General features: G+C 45.4%; 1 protein-coding gene across 5 annotated transcripts in view; it reads left to right on the top strand.

The window, feature by feature from the left end:
• Window positions 1-26,269, top strand: part of RALGAPA2 (Ral GTPase activating protein catalytic subunit alpha 2) — a 294,158-nt gene that overhangs the window by 46,917 nt on the left and 220,972 nt on the right. For all 5 annotated transcript variants that reach the window (XM_043478794.1, XM_043478793.1, XM_043478797.1 and 2 more), the window contains exons 4-10: window positions 276-333; window positions 5,721-5,764; window positions 8,465-8,642; window positions 11,300-11,415; window positions 16,780-16,918; window positions 17,594-17,793; window positions 24,413-24,643. In XM_043478794.1, the coding sequence (XP_043334729.1) occupies window positions 276-333; window positions 5,721-5,764; window positions 8,465-8,642; window positions 11,300-11,415; window positions 16,780-16,918; window positions 17,594-17,793; window positions 24,413-24,643 (966 nt within the window). The remainder of the gene's footprint in view (window positions 1-275; window positions 334-5,720; window positions 5,765-8,464; window positions 8,643-11,299; window positions 11,416-16,779; window positions 16,919-17,593; window positions 17,794-24,412; window positions 24,644-26,269) is intronic.

The raw sequence follows: 26,269 nt of genomic DNA, 5'->3' as shown, positions 1-26,269 counted from the left end.
CTCCTCTGTCCAAGGCATTTCCCAGGCAAGAACACTGGAGCAGGTTGCCATTTCCTTCTCCAGGGGATCTTTCCGACCCAGAGATCCAACCGACGTCACTTGCATCTCCTGCATCATAGATGGATTCTTTACCACTTGAGCTATCAGGGAAGCCCTCTATATAGAGATATATAGATCTATAGCATGTACTATGGGCTGTCATGAAAATGTGTAACTTCATTCATTTGTTGTTTATTTTCTGTTTGCATCTTATTAATTTTCATTTTTTTTTATAGAAAATATTGCAGTTTCTACCTGAACGAATTTTCTTTCGATGGCATTACCAGAGTATAGGTAAGAACAATTACAAAAATTTTTAATTAATGTATATTTCTTCTAGTAAAATCACCATTAAGTGATTGTGGATTTGTAATTCTATATATATATATAGAGAGAGAGAGAGAGAAAGCGCATATTTTTTACACCTCTCTATACCTCTTGCCCACCATAATGAAGACCTAGCACAGCCAAAAATAAATAAATATTTTTAAAAAATACCCTCTGGGCTTTAAAGATGTAGGCTCAATCAGTGAATGTTCACACATGGCCAAAATTTTGTGCAGGGATTTTATATATGAGTCATTGAATCTAGTTTGTTCAACTAGATTTTGCTTGTAGATAGTATAAAAACCAGGTACATAACTAAACTGCAGATCTGCTGATGACTTTTTAAGATTATCCCTGTGCTGGTGACGCCCCCGGGCTACCCAGTGGCCTCACATTTGCCTGGGAGAGGAACACACCCTCTGAGGCTCATCTCTCATAGTTTCTATGGCTCACTCCTCAGGAGTCTGAGTCTGACAAGCCCTCCTGGTTCCCCCAACCCCAGTCAGGCCACCCCAGAGCCCACTCTTCCTGAGGGATTGGGGACTCCCCGTGCACTTCACACCAGGACCCCCTCAGGGTGCATCGCGACCAGGCTGAGCCAACTCCGGGGACCTGTGTGCAGCCTGCCCGCCAGGGGCTGGCTGGGCCTGATGCCATGTCAGCTCACGCGGTGCCCTCCCAGGGTCTTTTGCCCATCACCCCTCTGCCCTCTGGAAGCCCTCTTCTTGGGTTAAGGAACAGCCCTGCAGTCTCCTAGACTGCTTAAACCCAGGTTTTCTCTGACTATTCTATCTCCCTCAGAGGACAGGGATGAGATCGTGGTCTTTTTTTTTCCTGCAAGACCAAGTCCAGACCTCATCCACCACCCTCTGTACGGAAACCTCTCTCTTGACAATGCCACCTTGTCCCTTCCTTGTTGCCGGCGTGTCCTCTGATCTTTTGCCCACTTGGTTTCTTTTTCAATGGCTTTACTCTCTCCCAGTCCTTTTCCTTTCTGGTAAGTTACCCATCAGCCCCTTGACCCCTCACCCTCCGTGGCTTCCTGATTCTCATCCGACCCTTGTCATGACACACATCTCTAACCACAGCCTCCGTCCCGCTGATCTCTCACTCAATCATTTTCAGACTAACTGCTGGTTTTTTTTTTCTTTTTTAAAGAACCACTTTTTTTGGACTATCATTGACATACAACAAATTGTACATACTTAATATATATTCTCTGATAAGTCTAATCACAGGTCTACACCTGTGCAGCCATGGATGCCGTCACGATGATAAACATAGCCATCACTGCCAAGAATTTCCTCCTGAGCCCTCCCACCCTTCCCTAGCATACCCCTTAGTCCCCTGATCTGCAAACACCAATCTGCTTTTTGGCCTTATAGCTTGATTTTTTAGAGTCTTATGGAAATAGAATCATGCAGTGTATTCCCGTTTTGTTTGGCTTCTCTCACTCAATATAATTATTTTGAGATTCATCTGTGTTGGCGCAGATATTAATAGTCCATTCCTTTTAACTTCTGAGTTGTACTGTATTCCATTGAATGGAGATACCATAGTTTATCATTTGATGATGGGCCTTTGGGTTGTTTCTGTTAATAGTATTTGGCTACACATAAAGCTACTGTAAACATTTGCATGCAAGTCTTTGTGTGGACACCTGTTTTCCAATCTTTGAGAATGAAATGGCTACGTCATATAAAGACATATGTTTAACAAAGTGTTTGTACCATTTTACATTCCTGCTAGTGGTGTGAGAGTTCCGGTTACACCACGTTCTCATCAACACTTCGTATGATCTGAGTTTTAATTTCAGTGGTAGTGGTATCTCCTTGTGGTTGTAATTTGCATTTCTCTAATGACTAAATGATCTTTAGCGTCTTTTCACGTGCTATTTGCCAGCTGTATTTCTTGGTGAAGTATATCTATGAATCTGTTGCCTGTTTTTTCAGATTGAGGGTGTTTTTCATCCTAATACTGAATTCTAAGAGCTCTTCACATATTTTGGTCATAAGTGTTTTAATCAAACATATGATTTGGAAATATTTTCTTCCCATCTCTGGTTTGTCTTTTCAGTCATAATAGCTTAACTTCAGGGAGTAGATGTTATTAATTTTGATGAAGTCCAGGGTATCAATCTTACTTTTATGAATTTTGCTTTTGGTATCTTGTCTGATGAATCTTTGCCTAACCCAAGATCGCAGAAGATCTGTGTTTTCTCCTAGAGATGGTGTAGCTGTGTGTTTCACATTGAGGTCCTTGATTCGTTCTGAGAAAGTTGTTGTTAATGTCAGTTTCCCCCAGTGGACTGCTGCTGCCCTGTCCTTAGACGTTTCCGTGCCGGAAGGTCTGTGCCTTTGTCCTCCTGGCACTTTGAGCAGATCTTGTGCACCACCCTCTTGGTGTTTCTCCACATTCTTACCCTTCCTCTGCTGTCATACTGCTGTTGCTTGTTCATTGGTTTGAGGCATGATGCGCACACACACAGGGAGGTGTTTTTTGTTTTTTTGTTTTTTTAATTAAAAATAAAGAAGAATTTTATAATGTTAATGTTAGATTCAAAATGTCTTTGTTATCTTTTGAGTATCTTTTAAAGACTTTTAAGGATTGCCGCTTCATTGGAAGAGATTTTGAAGCACTGAAAGTCTTGCAGTCGAAAATGAGATAAGCCAAGAAGTAGATTTTTGAAAACAGCGATTAATTTACTTCCATTAAAGTCAGGAAAGTAAAATTACAGTACATTCTGTGTGATAAACATTTAAGCTAGCGTGAGTTTTAATACTTTTTCATCTTTCAATATTGAGCTTTCTAATTTTTAAGTATTTTTCAACTACTGTAGTGTACCCATTTGTTCTTTTTACATGTGAGTCAATCTAGTAGCAATCAGTAGGGTTGAAAAGACACATGCAGTGATGGGGTTGGGGATATTTATAGTTTGAATGAGGAGTAAACATCCAAATAGGAATGATATGTAGACAGAAACTTTTTGAAGTTAGAATGACATAGATTTTGTAATGGTAAAGTAAAAGTATAAATATCTCTGTGAACTTAGGGTCTTTAAGAAATACCTAATGTGGGAACTTCCCTGGAAGTCCAGTGGCTGAGACTCTGAACTCCCACTGCAGGGGGCCCAGGTTCAATCCCTGGTCAGGGAACTAGATCCCACAAGCTGCAACTAAGACTTCTAATGATTCAACTATAGTTCCTGCATGCCACAGCTAAGACCTGGTGCAGCCAAATAAATAAAAAACAAAGAAGTACCTAATGTGGCCAGGGAAGGATCTCAGATCCTCTTCACCAGTTCTCATGTTGAAACCCTCTGGTATGTGCCTACACTGCACACATTTTTCTTTATAATGTTGTTCTTATTTAAAAAGAGTTCTGAGAGTTTCTGAATACGACAGGATGGAATAGATCAAATATGTATTAGTTTTCTTTTGGGCTATAACAAATTAACAGGATCATTTAAAAAAGCAGGGGACTATTGACAGATAATGAGCAGAGATTCCCTGTGTCTCTTTGTAAAGTCTGTCCTTTTTATATGTATTTACCCCTCCCTGTGCAGTGAAGAGTGGATACAGGCAACTATGGGTAGGCTGAAAGTTTAAAATAAAAATGCTCATTTAAGATGGGGAAGGACTGACAATCCCCAGTGGTCACACACAATGACTGGAGAAGGTGTTTCCAAGAATGTGTTGTAAGACGGTGGATTTTTCAGATGTCTTGGAAGAGAGCTGTCTGTGTAGACTTTATCCCCAGTCTCCTGGGAGGTGAGGTGTCTGCTGGACCTGCCAAGCATCACCAGGTCCCCCAAGGCATCATGAAGCAAAAAGTAAACTGGAGCAGAATGGACTTTGTCCAAGAGTGGATGAACAGGGAGGCGAGGGGTGAGGACCAGTTGGCGGTTGGGTGTGGGAGAGATAGTCCTGTGAGCATAGGCACTTGAGTCTCAGCTCTAAGAGCCCCACCCAGGCAGTGCTGACTCTGGACCCCAGATCACTGGAAGTGCTTTGGTGATAGCAGTAGAGGGAAGCAGGCACTTCCTCATTTAAACACAAATCATTGGTAATCTAATGCTGCAGCCTAGTCACGACAGTGGTGAGTTCCCACTGAGCCCAGCGTTAGGTGTTACAGCAGTCAGACAAGGTTCCTTCAGAAATCCAGTAATTTCCTTCTGGCTAATGAATTCCTAAAGTGCATGCATTTAGCTGACATTCATGAATCTGTCCACGTAGATGGGGCTTCCCAGGTGGTGCTAGTGATGAAAAACCCACCTGCCAGTGCAGGAGATGTAAGAGACGCAGGTTCCATCCCTGGGTCGGGAAGATCTCCTGGAGGACGGCATGGCAACCGACTCCAGTATTCTTGCCTGGAGAATCTCATGAACGCGGGAGCCTGGCGGGCTACAATCCATGGGGTCGCAAAGAGTCGGATACAACCAAAGTGACTTAGTGCACACGCATGTCCACATAGATATGACCTGCAGCAACTGTCAAGGCACTGACTATTTCTTCGAACTACGTTGGTGTTGGAAAGTGATATCCAGTTTTAAAATATTACACAAAACTCTCCATCAGGAAATCTAAATAATTTTTTTTCTCAAAAAATTGGAAGAAAAGATTAAGACTTCCAGTATATTCTCATTTTAAAAGATTATTTCCTTTTTGAGGTTGAGATCTCATTTAGGGCCCACATGTGATACTGAGGTGGGATTGCCAAGCCATCTCCATGCTAAAGGCATGGACACATCTAGAGAGTCACAGGTACTCATCTCCATCCTCCTGAGGGAGCCTTCTCGCCCCATAGGCTGCGCTCCGTGGTTTTGCTCTTGGCTGAAGTAGTTCTGACCAAACTTTGAGTCCCTCTCCTCGACAATGACCCAGGTGCTCTGCAAGGTGATTTATCGATGGACTGAACCCATAAATGTGGTTGTCATTGCAAGCAGAGCGGCATGCTGTCCTGAATATTCGTAAAACGTTCTTGTAAAAATGTTTTGTGAGCGGTAGTTTTATATTATGTTTTCCTTTAGAGATTTAAAAAAGTCATTCATTTTGTGCCTGACAGAGACAGTTTCGCATAATCAATCCACTGTGGGCATTTAGGTTAGCTTACTATCAATCATTTTGACTCTTTTAAAAGAATTTGGAGAAGTTCATACTTAAAATGCTTTTATCCTGAAAACATCTCTCTGTGACATTGCTTTGCTTCTGAAGGTCAGCCTTCTTCCTTTTATGTTTGAAAAATGGTATAAGCACATTTTTTTTCTTTCTAAAACTAAAAATAGATCTTTAAAAAATAGATCTTAAATATGCATTCATATATTCCATTTCTAATTCATTGTTTTAAACTTTCAGGCTCAACTTTAAAGAAGCTTCTACACACTGGAAATTCTATTAAGGTATTTATTTTAGATGCAAATGTAATGACTTTTTTCATTACTTTTAAACTTATTCATACCATAAAGTGACAGCATTAGGCCATTTTTTAAAAAAGTTCTTTAAAATCCATTTAACTTAGTTTAAGTTTTTTATTGAGAAATGATATGACAAATATTGTTGGAGTTTTTGTTCTTACATCATAATTTACTGTGGTAGACATTTTCAACCTTATCAGGAGAAAGTGGCTTGGGACTGGAGGTTGGAACCCTGATTTTGATTCTGCTATTCAGCTGAGGTGCTGACTGCTTTAGCTTCGTTGTTGGAAAGAGAAGGGGTTGAACCAGGTCCTCCCTAAGCCTCAGAGCGAATGTTTCTGATTCTATACACCACAGTAATCTTGTTAAAAACTGTAGTTGTCTCTGAATTATTTTTTGCTATTTTTGAGCATGCTTGTAGAGAAAAAGGGCAGCAGAACCTTATTCTTGAATGTTTATTATTCTTTTTTTCAGCAGCAACAGATTGATCTTATAATTTAGGTTAAAATTGGCTTATTTTAAATGACTGTGCCTTTTAAAATGACAGTATACTGTTTAATACCGGAATAATACTTATGACCCTGAAACATAAGTAGCAAGAAAAACCAGGATGTATATTTTATGGATGATAATTCACTCATAGCTATTTAGTTTATGTGTGTACCTTTAATAAGCTAATATATTTTGGGTTTATATTAGTTTAAACAGCCCTGACCACTCAAACTGTATAGGTTCATGCTCTCTTGTTGAAAAAAAAAAAAAGAGATGAACTTCCTATAGTTTCACGATTGTTCTGTATTTTCTCCTTTCTATTTTAATTAATGGTCTTATAGCTAAAACTTATCAGGTTGTTATCTTCTGTTTATTATTGACCTTATTTATATTTAATTATCTTAATAGCTCAGTTGGCAAAGAATCCATCTGCAATGCAGGAGACCCCGGTTCGATTCCTGGGTGGGGAAGATCCCCTGGAGAAGGGATAGGCTACCCACTCCAGTATTCTTGGGCTTCCCTGGTGGCTCAGCTGGTAAAGAATCTGCCTGCAATGTGGGAGACCTGGGTTCAATCCCTGGGTTAGGAAGATCCCCTGGAGAGGGGAACAGCTACCCACTCTGGTATTCTGGCCTGGAGAATTCCATGGACTGTATAGTCCACGGGGTTGCAAAGAGTCGGGCATGACTGAGTGACTTTGACTTCACTTCACTTTAAACGCAGTTAACATAAAAAGTTGGAGACTTTATCAAAGTGTCTAAAAACCTTCCTCTTGTTAAATTTGATATAATTCGGTTCGATATACATAGAGCCCTGACTTTTTTTTTTTTTTTGGTCTGGCGCTGAATCGCATTATGTATTCAGCAAAGTCACCACTTACCTGCTGGGCAGGTGTGAGCAGGAGAGTAGGGCTGGGCTGTGCTGAGTCCAGGGCTTGCCTAGAGGGGCTCTGGGGATCACAGTTGATGGGGTGTCTGTCTTGGTGTATTTGACTTCTCTGGGGAGTCAACCAAGCTTTCCCTCCCTCCCCTCCCTCCATCTTCCCCCGCATCCCTCCCCCCTCCCTTTCTTCCTTCCTCCCTCTGTCCCTCCCCCCTCCCTGTCACTCCATCCATCCCCTCTCCCCCTTCCTTCCCTCCTCTTCTTCCCTTCCTCCCTTCTTTCCTTTCTTCCTTCGTCTCCTTCCTTCCTTCCTTCCATCTCTCCTCCCCTCTTACTTTCCTGCAGACCCTGGCCTGGTTTGAACCCTGGCTCTTTAGAAATCAGCACCGCTTTGGTGTCACCAAAAGGGCACCAGGCAGCCTCTCAGTTGCCTGTATTCAGAGCTCACTGCATCTTTCAGCTGCCTCTGACATTTTTTTTTTTCTCCATCTCTTTTGCTTATTTAATCTCTTTTATTGACATCACCTTTCCAGCCATTTAGGGATATAAAAATGCAGTTACCTGTGTTTATGAATTCTAGGAATGGGATTGAAGCTGAAAGTTTTAAGTGCAGAGAAGGAAAAAGGGCACATCTGCCTGTATTGATGCTTTTTCTACGGGTGATGCCGACTATTCGGAGCCGGGGGAAGGCATCTGGAGAATAGGATAGGGAAGCCAGAGGCTGCCTGTCCCCCTCAGCCAGGTCCTTGGGGCCCTTTTAGCTCTAAGTGTTCTGATTTTCAAGAATATGGTACCTATGTATAATGCAGTGACCGAACAGATTCTGTCCAAAGCACGGTGTAAATCTGGAGCAAGATTCTCTTTGCATGGTTTTCATGAGTTATTGAGCATTGATGATCTGGGCACTGTTGCTGTAAGGAACAAAATGTAACTACTAGGAAATGCTTAGGTAGCAGTTACTGTGAACCAGGCAGTTCCAATCCACTTCACCGTATACGAGCACTTGGTGATAAACTTTGTTATCACCCCTGCTTCATCACTGGGGAGGTGAGGCACGGAGAAGTTAAGTGGTCCTCCACACTCACAGCTCAGCTAGAAAGCGGCTGAGGCTGCACTGGAGCCCAGCCCCTCCGGCCCTCGTGCTGGGCTGCAGTGTCCTTGCTTCCTGGTCACGCAGGGAAGGACTTGGTGCAGGACTTCAGTGATGCTTTGAGCTTCTAGATCTGTCCCCCAGAACCAATGCTGCACTGCAGTACATTTATACAAGTATGATCGCATGTTTCATTTTGCTGCCTTTGGTTTTGTTTTCAGATAAGATGTGAAGGAATCCGGCTGTTTCTTCTGTGGCTTCAAGCACTTCAGACGAACTGTGCAGAAGAGCAGGTGCTGATTTTTGCTAGCCTGGTGCCGGGCTTCCCCGCCATCATGTCGTCCAGGGGGCCCTGTACACTGGACACGCTCATCAACCCTGGCCCCAGCATGGCTGATGGTGAGTGATGCTGGCCCATCCAACAGGCGGAAACTACCCTCCACGTTGCAATAAGGGATCCCTCATTCTGTCCTTTTCCTCACAGAAACCTCGGTTTCATGAATGGATTCTGTAGAGGAATTGTTGTTGTTCAGTCTCTACGTCCTGTCCGACTCTTTGCGACCCCCAAGGACTGCAGCATGCCAGGTTTTCCTGTCCTTCACTATCTCCCTGAGTTTGCTCAAACTCATGTCTGTTGAGTCTATGATGCCATCCAACCACCTCATCCTCTGTCGCCCTCTTTTCCTCCTGCCCTCAATCTTTCCCAGCGTTAGGGTCTTTTCCAGTGAGTCAGCTCTTTGAATCAGGTGGCCAAAGTATTGGAGCTTCAGCTTCAGCATCAATCCTTCCAGTGAATATTCAGGGTTGATTTCCTTTAGGACTGACTGGTTTGATCTCCTTGCAGTCCAAGGGACTCTCAAGAGTCTTCTCCAGCACCACAGTTCAAAAGCATCAATTCTTTGGCCCTCAGCCTTCTATATGGTCCAGCTCTCACATCCATACATGACTACTGGAAAAGCCACAGCTTTGACTATATAGACCTTTGTCAGCGAAGTGATGTCTCTGCTTTTTAATATGCTGTCTAGGTTTGTCATAGCTTTTCTTCTAAGGAGCAAGGGTCTTTAATTTTGTGGCCATAGCCACTCTCCGCAGTGATTTTGGAGCCCAAGTAGATAAAATCTGCCACCGTTTCCATTTTTTCCCCATCTCTTTGCCATGAAGTGATGGGACCGGATTCCAGGATCTTAGTTTTTGAATGTTGAGCTTTAAGCCAGCTTTTTCACTCTCCCCGTTCACCCTCATTAAGAGGCTCTTTAGTTCTTATTCGCTTTCTGCCATTAGAGTGGTGTAATCTGCATTTTCCTGTTTTATAGACATTTGAACTGACAGAACTGGAGCCTGTTTTATATGAAATGATGACAGGAGAGATTTACTGGAGTGGAGGAAACAGGAGGGGAAGGGAGGGGACAGCTGTTGGCAGGAGCAGAGACACATGGTGTGTCTGGCTGGAGCAAGTGCTTTTGTTGCTGTTCATGAGATTTAAATCCACATCCCAAACTGCTGCCTGTTTTCTGTACAGCGATTGTTTTATAAGTGGGTGTTCATTTGCTCCCTTGGCTCTTTTTTAAAAAATATTTATTTATTTGGCTTGTTGTTGTCATTCAACTGATGAAGTCGTGCTCAACTCTGCGTCCCCATGGACTGCAGCACGCCTGGCTTCCCTGACCTTCACTGTCTCCTGGAGTTTGCTCAAACTCATGTCCCTCGAGTCAGTGATGCCATCCAACCATCTCATCCTTTGTTGTCCCCTTCTCCTGCCTTCAGTCTTTCCCAGGATCAGGGTCTTTTCCAGTGAATTGGCTCTTTGCATCAAGTGGCCAAAGTAATGGGGCTTCAGCTTTAGCATCAGTCCTTCCAGTGTGTTCAGGGTTGATTTCCTTGAGGATTGACTGGTTTGATCTCCTTGCAGTCCAAGGGACTTTCAGGAGTCTTCTCCAGCATCACAGATCAGAAGCCTCAGTTCCTCAGTGCTTGGCTTTCTTTATGGTCCAGCTGCATAGCATCTTATTTGTGGCACACAGAATCTCCGTTTTGGCATGCGTGCTCTTCATTGCAGCACTTGGGCTCAGAAGTTTCATTGCTTGAGCTTTGCCCCGTGGCGTGTGTGATCTTACCTCCCCAACCAGGGGCGGAACCCATGTTCCCTGCATTGGAAGGCAGATTCTCAACTACTGGACCCCCAGGGAAGTCCCTGGTGGTCCAGGCTCTTTGTCACCAGGTGTGCATTTTCATGCAGTGTTCATGGAAGGACAGCGGTGGCCTCATGGGAGTATTAATGCCATCTTTTGAGCCCAGGGAGTTTTCAAGGAACTTGCCCATCAGGGCCACTGATTTGTCATTGCGGATCACTGTATCGCCCAGTGACAGGTATTTGACCTTGGGATGGTCCGAGCAGAAGGTTCAGGGGCAAGGAATGGTCCAGTGAGGGAGGTGGCTTTGTGGGCATCTGTCCCCTGGTCACGTGGCCTGACCTGCGGTGTGGGCAGTTCCAGTGCTTGGTACATGTATTGTATTTTGCTGTTTTATCTTACTTTACCCTTTAGAATTTTTATTGGAGTAGAGCTGATTTACAGTGTTATGCTAGCTTCTGCTATACAGCAAAGTGAGGCACTTCTTAAAAAATTTTAATTGGAGGATAATTGCTTTACAATGTTGTATTGGCTTCTGCCATGCAGCAACGTGAATCGGCTACAAGTATACATATATCCCCTCCCTTTGGAGCCTCTCTCCCACTCCACCCCCCATCCCACCCCTCTTGGTCATGTCAGCACCGAGCTGAGCTCCCTGCGCTTTACGGCGGCATCCTACTATCTGTTTTACACATGGTAGCGTACATATGTCAGTCCTGCTCTCTCGGTTGGTCCCACCTTCTCCTTCCCCACATGTCCACCTGTCCCTCCTCTCCATCTGCTTCTGTCCAGGCCTTGCAAATAGGTTCATCAGTACCATTTGTCTGGATTCCATATAGGCATGTGTATTTTAACACAGGCCATTTTTAAAGCCCGGTTTGAAATTTAACTTTGGTGAAGGAGCTTTCCTTGTTTCCCACTCTGCAGCGAAGATCCATCCAGAAGAAATCACTCCACTGCTGCCAGCCGTATCAGGGGAGAAGATTGCTGAGGACCAGACGTGCTTTTTCCTTCAAGTACTGTTGAAATACATGGTTACTCAGGTATGAGCGGAGCCATGGATGATTCAGTGATGTTCATGTCCTCTCTAGGGAAGAGAAGACACTGCCTCTTTTCTTCCTGTGTGTCCATATTTTTTACTTTTGTTTTTTCTTTGAGGTGATTTTATGTGAGATTTCACTAAATGTAGAATGTACACTAGGATGCTTCAGTAAAGACCTGCCTGCTACTGTGTGTATGTGTGTATAAAGGAAGCAGTTCCATCCTCCATCTGCCTCCTTCACTTTCGTACAATCTCGTATTGTCCACTTCATTTATGACACTTCTCCCCAAACGCGTGGGGATCTGAATCACCAAGTCATTCTCTGCAATACCAGTGTCACAGTTTCACTCACTTTCAACCCTGCCTCCCCGAGGTGGTCTCGGATCTCACAGGAAAGTTCTCTGGCCTGTATCCCTCCCGCCCCCACTCATTGCCAGTCACAGATAGCTGGTCCCCAGGTTGCCCGCAACTTCCGTCCCGTTTGGCTACAGATCACAGGGTCCCAGGACTCCCTCCTCAGGTTCACTGAATTTTAGAGTGGCTCACAGAACTGTGGGAAGCATTGGTTCAGTTACCCATTTAGGAAGGAGTGTGGTAAAGGACACAGGCGATAGCTGGATGAAGACACACTCGGGGTGAGGTCTGGGGTCGGGGGGGTCCTGAGTGCGGGGGCTTCTGTCGCTGTGCATGGGGGTGTGTCACCATCCTGGAGTGTCCATGTGTTCAACCCAGACACTCCCCGAAACCCAGGGCTGTTGGGATTTTTATGGTGGCTTCTTCATGGGAGAGATGATCAGTTATCAACGCCATTTCCAGCCCCTGTCTCCTCTCGGAACAGTGGTGCAGGCGGCAGGGAGAGAACTGAAAATTCTGAGCTTCCAACAATTGCTTGGTCCTTCTGGTGACCAGCCCCATCCAGGAGCCCCTTCAGAGTTGCCCAGAGCTCTGGTCTCAAAAGAAGTGAGCAGGGAGCTAGGGCCTCTGTGCCAGGAGCCGGGGGCAGAGATCAGTGTAGCATTTTCTGTTCTCTCCCTGTCAGTTCAGTTCAATTCAGTCACTCAATCGTGTCCAACTCTTTGCGACCCCATGAATCGCAGCATGCCAGGCCTCTCTGTCCATCACCAACTCCCAGAGTTTACTCAAACTCATGTCCATCGAGTCGGTGATGCCATCCAGCCATCTCATCCTCTGTCGTCCCCTTCCCCTCCTTCCCCTAATCCCTCCCAGCATCAGGGTCTTTTCCAATAAGTCAACTCTTTGTATGAGGTGGCCAAAGTACTGGAGTTTCAGCTTCAGCATCAGTCCTTCCAATGACCACCCAGGACTGATTTCCTTTAGGATGGACTGGTTGGATCTCCTTGCAGTCCAAGGGACTCTCAAGAGTCTTCTCCAACACCACAGTTCAAAAGCATCAATTTTTCGGCACTCAGCTTTCTTCACAGTCCAACTCTCACATCCATACATGACCACTGGAAAAACCATAGGCTTGATTAGATGGACCTTTGTTGGCAAAGTAATATCTCTGCTTTTAATATGCCATCTAGGTTGGTCATAACTTTCCTTCCAAGGAGTAAGCGTCTTTTAATTTCATGGCTGTAATTACCATCTGCAGTGATTTTGGAGCCCCGAAACATAAAGTCTGACACTGTTTCCACTGTTTCCCCGTCTATTTCCCATGGAGTGATGGGACCAGATGCCGTGATCTTAGTTTTCTGAATGTTGAGCTTGAAGCCAACTTTTTCACCCTCCTCTTTCACTTTCATCAAGAGGCTTTTTAGTTCCTCTTCACTTACTGCCATAAGGGTGGTGTCATCTGCATATCTGAGGTTATTGCTATTTCTCCCGGCAATCTTGATTCCAGCTTGTGCTTCTTCCAGCCCAGTGTTTCTCATGATGTACTCTGCATATAAGTTAAATAAGCAGGGTGATAATATACAGCCTTGATGTACTCCTTTTCCTATTTGGAACCAATCTGTTGTTCCATGTCCAGGTCTAACTGTTGCTTCCTGACCTGCATACAGGTTTCTCAAGAGGCAGGTCAGGTGGTCTGGTATTCCCATCTCTTTTCAGAATTTTCCACAGTTTATTGTGATCCACATAGTCAAAGGCTTTGGCATAGTCAATAAAGCAGAAATAGATGTTTTTCTGGAACTCTCTTGCTTTTTCGATGATCCAGCAGATGTTGGCAATTTGGTCTCTGGTTCCTCTGCCTTTTCTAAAACCAGCTTGAACATCTGGAAGTTCATGGTTCATGTATTGCTGAAGCCTGGCTTGGAGAATTTTGAGCATTACTTTATTAGCGTGTGAGATGAGTGCAATTGTGCGGTAGTTTGAGCATTCTTTGGATTGCCTTTCTTAGGGATTGGAATGAAAACTGACCTTTTCCAGTCCTGTGGCCACTGCTGAGTTTTCCAAATTTGCTGGCATATTGAGTGCAGCACTTTCACAGCATCATCTTTCAGGATGTGAAATAGCTCAACTAGAATTCCATCACCTCCACTAGCTTTGTTCGTAATGATGCTTCCTAAGGCCCACTTGACTTCACATTCCAGGATGTCTGGCTCTAGGTGAGTGATCACACCATCGTGATTATCTGGGTTGTGAAGATATTTTTTGTACAGTTCTTCTGTGTATTCTTGCCACCACTTCTTAATATCTTCTGCTTCTGTTAGGTCCATGCCATTTCTGTCATTTATCGAACCCATCTTTGCATGAAATGTTCTTTTGGTATCTCTAATTTTCTTGAAGAGATCTCTAGTCTTTCCCATTCTGTTGTTTTCCTCTATTTCTTTGCATTGGTCTCTGAGGAAGGCTTTCTTATCTCTCCTAACTATTCTCTGGAACTCTGCATTCAAATGGGAATATCTTTCCTTTTCTCCTTTGCTTTTTGCTTCTCTTCTTTTCACAGCTGTTTGTAAGGCCTCCTCAGACAGCCATTTTGCTTTTTTGCATTTCTTTTCCTTGGGGATGGTCTTGATCTCTGTCTCCTGTACATCTCCCTGTATCTCACTGTTTTTGCCTGTTTGCTCTTCCACCGCCCCATTCTCTGTGCTGAGGAGACTGGATGGGGGAGGAACAGGCCCTGGGGCTGACTGGGCAGGTCCAGAGTGATGGGCAAAGGGCAGGGGCCTGAAGGAAACCCGTGGATTATCTCATCCTGTTACTAGCACGGCCTCCTTTATGTCAGATGATCCTTAACAAATTCTTCTTAACAAATGATTTCTTACCAAATCATTCACTTCTGATTTCACCAGGGCATTTGTGTCTCTCAGTCAGTATTTCTGGACGTTGACGTGGTTTGGGAAATGCTACTGTTTCTTTCCTCTCAGTGAACACATCCCTGGTCCCTGAGCTCCTCCTGGGCATACGTTCAGGCTCCATCCTTCCTCTCACAACCTGGTGTGTTGTTGTTCAGTCAGTAAGTTGTGTCCGACTCTTTGTGACCCCATGGGCTGCAGCATGCCAGCCTTCCCTGTCCATCACCAGGTTCCTGGAGCTTGCTCAAACTCATGTCCATTGAGTTGGTGATGCCATGCAACCATCTCATCCTCTGTTGCCCCCTTCTCTCTTGCCCTCAATCTTTCCCAGCATCAGGGTCTTTTCCAGTGAGTCAGCTCTTTGCACCAGGTGGCCAAAGTATTGGAGCTTCAGCTTCAGTTGACGTGTAATCTCCGCCCATCCAGTTCCTCCCCCAGTGGGCCCATGACACCCACTGTCACCTGCCTTTTTGCCCTGTCACCGTAAAATCGGGGGCCCAGGGTGAATGGGGTTTGGTGTGTCAGGTCCGGAGAAGGACATGAGTGTTGGCCATCCTGGAAATCTGGACGACTCGAGGGGACCCCTCCTTCCTCAGGGTCTCTCCTCCTGGGATGACCCCCCACCCCCCGCCTTTTCCAGTTTTCTCTGAAGGCTATGTTTCTTCTGCCTCCTCTGCCCTCCGTGTCCCTCGGGGTGACCCCATCTGCTCTCCTCTCCCCAGTTCCGCTAGCAGCACCACAAGCTCAAGACTCCTGCATCCTGAGTGTCAGCCTGGGTCTTCTCACCTCCAGGAAGCCCTGGGTCCTGGCAGTGTAGGCCCCCGCTGCCCACATCTCAGACCCGTCTGTCCAGGAGTGTTCGGATCCAGCCTTCTATCCATCGCAGAAAAACAGCAGAGTAGCCAGAACCCGGGTGTGCTTGGGGACTTGGGTTTCATCCCAGACATGTCACTAATGAGCTGTGTGACATAGCTGATCCCATCACCCCCCGGATCCCAGCAGAGGAGGACTGGTAGAGGGTGGCAGTGAGCCCCCTCTGCTGTGTGCAGGGTTGTATGCGGTGTCCACTTGCCCCTCCTTCCCCGGTCTATCGGGCAGGTGGGTCCTTGGAGCAGAGCTTCCTCCTTGCCTTACCTGGAGGGATTCTGACAGGCAATGGACACCAGGCCCTTGTCCCGGGACTGCAGGTGCTCTGGGTGGGCTGGTCAGGAGGATGTTGGGATGCTTTGCTCTGGAGCTCGGTGGTCTCACAAGCATGACAAGCACCAGTAGGCACTCTTGAAGGGCCTGTTCACACCATGTTTCCCTGGGTGGTAGGAGATGGCTCTCGATCACCTGTCGGGGTTCTTGGCCTATGCAGGGTGGGGGGGGGGGGTTGTCCCCCGCTGGGCCTACACAGAGCTGGCTATTTGAGGGGGAAGTAGTGTCTCCACAGGTGGGAGCTTTAAACTTAATGGCTTATCCCAGCCTGCAGATTGTGTTTTTTTGTTTAATTGAAAAATAGTTGCTTTACAATGTCCTGTCAGTTTTAGGTGCACAGAGCAGTGATTCAGTTACACATGTAGCCTTTGGATTGCTTTTTTGTGCCCTTTGCAAGATTCTGTAGCTTTGCATTTTGATAATGATTTTTTTTTTCCATGTAGGTAACATGGTATGAAATTCTTGCAAGAGACTGTTTCTTTAATTCTTGTGTATTATAAATGGGCTCTTTTGCATTTTAAAAAAAGCACCTGATTACTTCTGGATAAACATTTTAAGGGCACAAAGAGTGTTAAATCATCACAAGGAACATGGAGAAAAAATACAGGAATGATGTAGTGGGGCAAGTTTCAAAGATACGATAAGCTTTGATTTTTTTTTCTTTCTTGAATATCCAGTAAAAATGCTGTTTTTTTATGTAGTTACTGTTTTGCTTTGAAGTATTCATTCTTGGAATTGTCTGAGTTTTAAGATGTTATTACATGATGGTCAGTGCTATTTGTCAAGTGTTTCATTTAGGATAGGGGCTTTAACAGTGTATCAGCATTTCAGTTGATTTTCATTAATGTGAAGTGTAACTATATGTATGTTCTTCCCCCCTCCCCGCCCCTCCCTGCTGTTATCTGAAGGCTGCAAGCTTGGAGTGGAAGCATAAGGAGAATCAGGAGACTGGGTTTAAATTTCTGTTTACCTTGTTTCGAAAGTATTACCTTCCTCATCTGTTTCCCTCCTTTACCAAGTTAACCAACATCTACAAACCTGTGCTGGGTGAGTTCTGATAGCTGTGTGCAGTCTCTTACAATGATTAAGTAAAATAATTTTTTTTTTTTCATATTTAATGGTCACTTTGTTGTGAGAGTTTTTCAGTTTCTTAATAAATGATTTTAACTATTTGTACAGACTGAGATTTGCCTGAGTCCTGAGCAATAAAGGCCATCTGTGGGTCTTGTAACTCAGGAGTAATTTGATACGGATTATGGTATATTGATCCCTGGGGTCGGGAAGATCCCCTGGAGGGAGGGCATGGCAACCCACTCCAGTGTTCTTGCCTGGAGAATCCCCATGGACAGAGAAGCCTAGTGGGCTACAGTCTGTGGGGTCACAAAAGAGGCAGACACGACTCAGCAACTAAACAGCAGCATTTAAGCAACCGGATATGTGTCTGTTTAATTAGAAATGGAAACATTCTTAGGGGTTATATGATGTTAAGAGTCACAAACCTGGGGACTTCCCTGGTGGCCCAGTGGTTAGGATTTCACCTTCCAGTGCGGAGGGTACAGGTTCAATCCCTGGTTGGGGAACTAAGATACCAGGTGCCTTGGCCAAAAAACTGAAACATAAAGCAGAAGCAATATTGTAACAGATTCCATAAAGACTTTAGAAATGGTCCACATTAAAAAAAAAAAAAGATTGGCTAACCTGATGTGTTCTCTTGTTCTGCAGACATCCCCCACCCGAGACCAAAGCCTGTGTATGTCACTACTGCTCGAGACAATGAGAGCATTTACAGCACAAAGATCCCATACATGGCAGCTCGTGTTGTCTTCATCAAGTGGATGGTGACTTTCTTTTTGGAAAAAAAGTATCTAACTGCAACACAGAACACTAAGAATGGAGTTGATGTATTGCCTAAAATCATTCAGGTATGTCATTCATTACTTTTTTACCTTTTAATTCTGGTGCCTTAAACCCTACTAACACCAAAGTAGTTGACTTTCAAGGCTGTTGGCTCTCACAGGTTGCTGGCTATGGGGGCTCGGTCTCACTGGCTCCACCCTCTGTGATGCTGAGGTTTCAGAGGAAGCATAAGTTAGCACTCTCCGGGCTCTCTTGGCCTTGCCATGACGAGGCAACCGTGTGGCCTTTCGAGTAGGTGGCTGACGAGTGTGCTCCTGGCTCCCTCTCACCTCCCCTCCTTCACTCAGGCCCCAGTGACCTCTGAGCGCAGAACAGAGGGCCTCCCTGGCCTTGCTCATTCCAATCCAGGGAAGGTCCCCAGCAATCATGAGGTGGTCACGGAGAGGTCACCTGAGCCTGCCAGGTGCCCCCTGGGCTCTCGGGGAAGGGGTGGGTCAGCACCTCTGGATCTCAGGTGGTCGTTGAGCCATGATGGGGTCCCCAGGACAGAAGGCAGCATTTTCCGAGGCCTGGGTGAAGCCCTCTTCTCACGTGGGGCCTGTCTCCCTGGCCTTGGTTGGACGCATGGGGCTTTCCCGGCAGGTGTCGTGTTTTGGGCTTTTGTGTGGGCAGCGTGGGACACCTTGTAAAGTCAGAGTGGCCGCTGCTTGGAGGAGTCACAGTTTCGTGTGCTCTGATTTATTGGCTCCGAGGACAGGGCCAGGAAGTGTGATCCACTCAGTGCAGGTTGGCTGATGCCTTGCAGTCCCCAGACGTGCGATGTCGGGGCCCCAGGCTGGAGGGTGCACCGCTCCTGCCCTTGCCGAGGGGTCCTCAGTCCTCTCTTGGTGGAGCACCCAGCGGGTCCAGAGCACATGGTCCATAATAAGAACAACAAAAGACTCGCTAAAAGTTAAAAAAAAAAACTTTAATTTCTGAATTTACAAATTTAGTACATAAACTCAAAATGGTAATAGTCACTGCTGAGAACAAAATGAGTTTTCTGAAGCACTGTCGCCCAACACTGATTTAAAAAAAAAATCAGAGCTGGAACTCCGAAACTAATATTAATAGATAAGACCATAGGTGCAGACCTACTTTGCAGACATTGTGAGGGCAGAAGGAAAAAAGAACAGGACATAACAATTAAACCAAGAGTAAGGAAAGTTTACCTGAGCTAAAAAAAAAAAGTCATGCTTTAAACTGAAAGGGCTTGTGAGCCCCAGGAAGAATTAGCAAAACACACCAAACTAAACAGACATTTGACCTTCAGGGGTTAAAGGGAAAATGATACAGACTTCCAAACAGAAACCGCAGCTATGTCAAAGGAATGACACTGAGATTAGCACTGAATACCTAATCTAATCTACAGCCCTGGGAGCCAGAGCAACCTGTTTGTCCCTTTCTCAAAATCTCACTTCATATCATATGCATCAGCACACAGTCACATTGGTTTAAGGCCTAAGTTGATTTAAAGTCTAAGTATAAAAACAGAGTGATCAAGAACTTAGGAAAAAATCTAGAGGAAATGCATAAACTTGGGAAGTGGTAGACCACCTTCGGTAGAGATGAAACCTGCAAACCAAAGACTAAATGAGGTTCGACTTTATTTTGAAAAGCAGGAAAAAGATTTATTTGTCAAAAGATAACATAAAGCCAGCAGGCCCAAGCAATAGACTGTGGAGAGCGTTTGTCTTGTTATACGGTTGTTAAAGCATTCATATCTCCACTGTAAGAAGAGCACCTACAAAAAGACATGAAGACAAACAAGCTGATTGAAAAATGGACGAAGGAGGTGAAAGGCAGGTCATAGAAGAGGAAATAAGCGTGGCCCTGGACCTCCCCAGCAGTCAGGGAAACACAGTTAGTTCCAAGCAGCTATGAGAGCCCTTTTTTCACCTATCAGGTAGACAAAATTGGAAAATTGCAAGTAGACAAAAATTTGTAGGAAACATAAGCAATTCAGTGACACTCTGATAAACTTTTCGTTCATGACGTCTAATGTGGTTGTTCAGGCAGTTCAAAACACTTATCAGAGAAAGGATGTAACCTTTCTCTCCCGCCCAGTTTCAGAGTTTCAGAAAACTATCACCTGTGCTTACTGAAAATAAGTTGCTGCTTCTTAAAAACATACATTTGGATTATGAGAAGTCGCACAACTGGCATATTAACCACCACTTCCAGGTTCTAATTTTTTCCCTATCGGCTCTTCACACTTGTGAGTCATTTCCTTTTGCTCTGTAGCTCGTGTCACAAGGTTCTGACCTCCGGAATCTGTTAGGAGGGTTTTATCACCCTAACAGAAAAAAAGGCGCCAGAGCTCAAATGGTCTTATCCATAAGAGAAATGTTTCACTCTCCTGCAAGAGCCGCTGGAGATGCGGCTGCTGCAGCCATAGCTGTGGCCACATGTGCCCCGTTTCTCTCCTCCGCCCTTTCCCTCTGGCTCCTCCCTGGCGTTAGCAGCAGCAGCTGGGGCCCTCCTTCTTAGTTCACGTATAGAGACACCAGAGCCCTTCCCTTTTGTGTGAGTGGAACCCTTTAGGTTACCTGCGTGCTCTTAGGAAGGAGCAAGCTGCTGAGTGACTCAGGTCTGCAGCTGTGAACAGCTCTGGGTGGGGGTGGGGGTGACCAGCTTCCAGGAAGCAGAGGCTCCCCTGGTGTTAGGGGCGGGTCAGCTTCCCCTGAGGCAGGTGCGGCTGCAGACCAGGGTGGGGTGGGGGTGGGGGCAGAGATCTAGGGGTTCCACGAGGGGGGAAGGGATACAGAGCAGTCACCATGCAGGTCCACAGCTCCTGTCCCTGCACGTGGCCATGCCCAGACGTGGCCACTGCTGTGATCCAGGTGGCTCAAACACTTCACAGTCAGTTGTTATGTCCATTTCCTGCTGCCACTGTAGCTAATTTCCACAAATGCATTGTCTTACAACTCAGGAAGTAGAGGGCCCAAATCGGTCTCAGTGGCTAAAGTCAGGGTGTCAGATGCTCTAGGGGAGGGTCAGTGTCTTCCCTGTCCGGCCTCCACAGGCTACCTGTGTCCCCCTGGCCTGAGGCTCCTCATCACATCATTTCTCCCTCTGTTGCCATCTGTGCATCGTCTTCTCTGTGTCTGCTCCTCCCGCCTCCTTATGGATCCTGTGGTTACCTTGGGTCTACCCAGATAACCCAGGGTACCCTTCCCCTCTCAGCATCCCAAATTTACTCAATCTGCTCAGTCCCCTCTGTCATGGAAGGCTGCACAGTCCTGGGTTCCAGGAACTCGGGTGTGGACATCTTGGGGAGGGTGGTCATTATTCAGCCTCCCTGTCTCCTGTGTCCTCGTCTCTGCCTTACCCCTGCGCGTCCGTCTCCTCTCCTGCGTGTCTGCCGTGTGTTCCGCTCCTCATTTACATTATACAGGAGAGAAAGCAGTTTACACAACGGAATATTCAATTCTGGAAATGGAGTTGAAGGAATAAAAGCAGCTGTAATTGTATTAATCTCCTGAAAATATTTGTTTGGAATTTCAAATTTCATGTAATTTTACCTGTGTAAAGTGACCATCACTGTCTCAGCCAGCTGATCCAGAACCTCTTTTCAAAGAATATACTGCTCATATCAAATCCCTTTAAAACAGTATTTTAAATTCTGCTTCCAAATAGGGTTCACACTTTCCACTACTACTACGTTAAAAGTCATGTGTGAGATGTTTTTTTGTGTGTGTGTGTCCCAAAGTGAATTTACTTCCTTTTGATCAGAAACTAATACCCTTGACAGTATTTTTCACTGGAGAGGGAAGGGACTAACTCACTTACCCCTCAGAGAATCTGGTTTGACCAGTGTTCTTGTTTGGTGGCATCATTCAGGCATCATTCATGGGAGAGAGAGAATACGGTTGCCTGGAAGTCCCATGCCACACTGGCAGCCGTGACCACCGATCCCCCTTTCAAATCTGAACGTCTTCCTGTGTCACCTCAGCCAGAAGTGTTTCCAGTGAACTATTACTTATTCTTTGGTGTATCATGTTAGTGTGAGATAGAAGTGCTTCAACCTGCATTAGAGAAAGCAGAGTAGTGAATTTAAAATTTCAGCAGCACATTAATTAAACATTAAGACATTAAGAGGAGGATTTCTTTGGTGGTACGGTAGATAGGAATCTGCCTGCCAATGCAAGGGACATGGGTTCGATCCCTGGTCTGGGAAGATTCCCACATGCCTCGGAGCAACTAAGCCTGTGCACTACCACTTCTGAGCCCAGGCTCTATAGAGTCCAGAAGCCACAGCTACTGAGCCCTCAACTGTTGAAGCTCACAGGCCCTAGAGCCCATGCTCTGCAACAAGAGAAGCGCCCCTAATGAGAAACCCGCCCACCACAACAAAGAGTAGCCCCTGGTCACTGCAACTAGAGAAAGCCAGTGCATAGCAACAAAGATCCGACACAATCAAAAATAAAATTAATTAATTAATTAAAATAAAACCCAAAGAAGTTTATGAGGAAATGAGAAAAAAAAAGTTTGAGATGCTGAGACAGTTGATCATACTTATTTGTATGCTAACTCTTTAGTTACACTGTTAAAGAGCCACTTGAATTCTGACCCGGCCCTTCCATAATGATTCACAGGCTGTGTTTCCCGAAACTGTTGTATATCATGGGGTGAACAGTTGAAAAAATGAATCACACAAATCGACACGCCTATGGGAGTCCATGTATCATGCAGACCCACCTGTCTGGTGACGGCCACACACGGGTGCTCTGTGTTCTTGTATCTACCAAGGCGGGAGTGGGCTGCCCTCAGCCAGCTGGGCCGACTGTGATGGGGAATTGAGCGGCATCAGTCTTCAGCAGCAGGATGGCAGCTGCATCCTCGTTTGACACGTGCATTGTGGGTGTCCTCAGCCAGTCTCACCCTGAGGGTGAGCAACCCTCAGTATGAACTGAGGGTTGAGAGGAAACCGGGGTGGGGAGGGGAAAGACTGAGTGGCAGCCTGTTTCATGCATTTTCCTGAACCCTGGCAGCACAGGCCTGGTCCAAGCGGACCATATACTTGTTTCACTGGTTAAGCCTTCCATCATATGCCAAAGAAGCAAAAATCATCTTTGCATTTACCACCGGAATCAACTAATACTAAACAATAGCTGAGAATTCCAGCTTGATTGTAGTGGGCAGAAAATGGACCTCTCTCTGTAGTTAATTTTTATTCATGCTCTTACTGTTAATCTTCGTGAAAGAGGCAAGGAAGGAATAGTCTTGAATTACTAGTTTGTTTTCACTCTCGTCACTTATTATCATTATAAATGTCTTAACAACATGCAGATTTTTTTTTGGAAAGCAGCGTTTTGCTGGTGTGGGCTAGAGGAGGCTGGGAAAGGCATTGTTTTATCAAGAGAAGTAGTTTTCAGTTTATGGTATGATGGGAAATTCATCTGTGATATCATTAGGTTCTATTTGGATCATGGAGCTCACATTTAGTTCTCTAATTGTCATAGAATCTGTTATCTAATGACCTCAAAACGTGTGGCTTCAAACACCCCTTTCACCATATTATTTATTTCCCTTTTTGGCTCAGGAATTTGGGTGAGATTTGGTTGGACAATTTTGGGGCTTCATGTGGCGTTAGCTGAAGTCAGTGGGTGGTGGTCTTCAGCTGGTGGCTGGTTGATCAAGAGGGTCCGGAATGACTTCAGAGCCTGCTACTCTGGTGGGTGCAGGGGGCAGGTTGGGCTCCGCTGGCCTCCCTTTCTATATAACCCCTCTTGCAAGGCAGTCGTACTTCTTTCCTGGCCGCTCAGGACTCCAAGAGCAAATGTTCCCTGAGGTGCTAAGTGGGAGCCCTCAGCCTTCTGGGTCCCCTCTACCCTTCCCCTGTGCTGGCTAACTCAGCCCCCCAGCCCGTGGGGATCGAGGGGACACAGCCTTCCCATCTCTGCAGAGGGTGTGTCAAGAGAATTTGTGGCTGTTTTTAATTTGCTACGTAAGGATGTGTAATTATTTTTTGTTTTTCAGCCTGTAGGGGAAATGAAAGTTGTTGATCAAAAACTCACAGGTTATTGACCCATAAGAGACATTAGACTTAATCCAGCCACCATGCTTTACAGATCAAAAATATATGTATGTCAAAAAAAAATATGTATGTCAGTAAAAATGAGGAAATTTTTATTTTTCTATGCAAATTTTTATTTTCTATGGGTTGACCCATCAAAAAGATGAAATAATTTCTACAGAGTTGCTTGCTGCACAGTGTCGCAGGGCCTTTGATAAACCACACAAGCTTAATAGCCCAGGCATGAGGAGAAAAATTGCTATCAATATAATTGTCTACTCATTTTCTCTAGAGATTACTATTTGAATATCCTCTTTGTTTTTAAACTGTCCTTGGTAGTTGCTGAAATAATAATTTTGTACTACTTGTTTCTTGTCACTTCTTGTAAAAAATATTCACAGTTGGTAGAATTTTAGTGGTATTTGGGTTACATATTTTTGACACAAAAGAATAATAGTGTAATTTACTAAAATGAAGCAAAATTTCACATATGTTGTGTTTGGAGGAGATCTTTAATTCTGGGGGAAATGAGCACACCATACCCGGAGTTCCCTGAAAACAAGGTGAGTCTTCAGCCTGGCCCGGTGTCTTGGAGGATCGCTCAGGAGGGGGGCCCTTTCTTGCAGACCGTCGGGGGAGGCACTGCAGTGCCGGAGCGGGCGCCGGAGCCAGACACTGGCGGCGTGGCGGAGCAGGACCGAGGCCACGTGGATGGGAGCACCCTGTCCGAGCGCCGGCTTAGCAGTTGCAGCCTGTGCGGCATTGAGGAGGAGCACCGCGCCGTGTATGACATGGTCCAGCGCATCCTGTTGTCCACCCGCGGCTATGTCAACTTCGTGAACGAGGTGTTCCGCCAGGTGAGAGCGCGCGCGCGCGCGCGCGCGCGCGCGTGTGTGTGTGTGTGTGCATTTGTGTGTGTGTGGATGGGGGGTGGGGGGTGGTGTGCAGGGGTAGGTCGCAAAGCTGAAGAGGTTTCTGTCTTTGTTCTGTTACTCATGATACTCCAAGGAATACAGTCGACAAGTGGGGCTCAGTTACACAACTCCATAATGATTTCTTTCATCCCACTTTTAAGGTCTCACATGGAGGGTTGGAATTTGAACATTTTGGTCATTTTTAATGTTGTTTTCAAGATTTCCGGGAGAAATATCAATAACCTCAGATATGCAGATGACACCACCCTAATGGCAGAAAGTGAAATGGAACTGAAGAGCCTCTTGATGAAGTTGAAAGAGAAGAGTGGAAAAGCTGGCTTAAAGCTCCACATTCAAAAAACTAAGATCCTGGAATCTGGTCCCCTTACTTCATGGCAGATAGATGGGGAAACAATGGAAACAGTGACAGACTATTATTTTGGGCTCCAGAATCAGTGCAGTTGGTGACTGCAGTCACGAAATTAAACGACGCTTGCTCCTTGGAAGAAAAGCTATGACAAACCTAGATCGCATATTAAGAAGCAGAGACATCACTTTGCCAGCAAAGGTCCATATAGTCGAAGCTATGATTTCTCCAGTAGTCATGTACGGATGTGAGAGTTGGATCATAAAGAAGCTTGAGTGACGAAGAATTGATGCTTTCGAATTGTAGTGCTGGAGAAGACTCTTGAGAGTCCCTTGGACTGCAAGGAGATCAAACAAGTCAATCCTAAAGGATATCAGTCCTGAATATTCATTGGAAGGACTGATCCTGAAGCTCCAATTCTTTGGCTACCTGATGTGAAGAGCCAACTCACTGGAAAAAACCCTGATGCTGGGAAAGATTGAAGGCGGGAGGAGAAGGGGATGACAGAGGATGAGATGGCTGGATGGTATCATCAACTCGATGGACATGAGTTTGAGCAAACTCTGGGAGATAGTAAAGGACAGGGAGGCCTGGCATGCTGCAGTCCATGGGATCCCAAAGAGCTGGACATGACTGAACAACAACAATGTTGTTTTCATGATTTGATTTTGGAAAATTCCTACATGGGGTGGGACAATTCTATATTTGAACAAAATCATCCCCTCAAATACCCTGTGTTTCCATAGCAAATTTTAAGCCCAGAGTGGGGCAGGGGGATAACTGCTTCTGAACCCCCGGCAATATGTGAGCATACGAGAATTGTTGCGTGGCTGAAGGCACTCAGGCTGCAAGCTCCTGCAGACAGTTGGACTTTGCCTGCAAAGGCCTCTTGCAGCACTTCTGATAGGAGTATTTATGGCCTAAGAGGAAAAAGGAGACTAGGGAGGGGATTAAGAGGAAAGAAGGGAGCAGAGGTCAAGATGTTGAAATAACAGATCTTTGGGGAAAGCTGAATTGATGTGGTCAGTCCCAGAAGGCATAAGATTGAGGGCAGCGGTCAGCACATTTTAATAGAGTTAAGGATCAAATAGTAAGCATCTTCAGTTTTGTTTTCACAGAAGCTCTGCTTTGTAGTGAGAGAGCAACCAGGGACAGCATGGAACGAGCCTGTGTTCCTGTAAAACCTTATTCACAAAAATCAA

This window comes from Cervus canadensis, chromosome 10 (assembly GCF_019320065.1).
Source record: "Cervus canadensis isolate Bull #8, Minnesota chromosome 10, ASM1932006v1, whole genome shotgun sequence".
Classification (NCBI taxonomy): Eukaryota; Metazoa; Chordata; class Mammalia; order Artiodactyla; family Cervidae; genus Cervus; species Cervus canadensis.
Note: the sequence above shows the minus strand (reverse complement) of the source record. Positions and strands in the feature narration are given on the sequence as shown.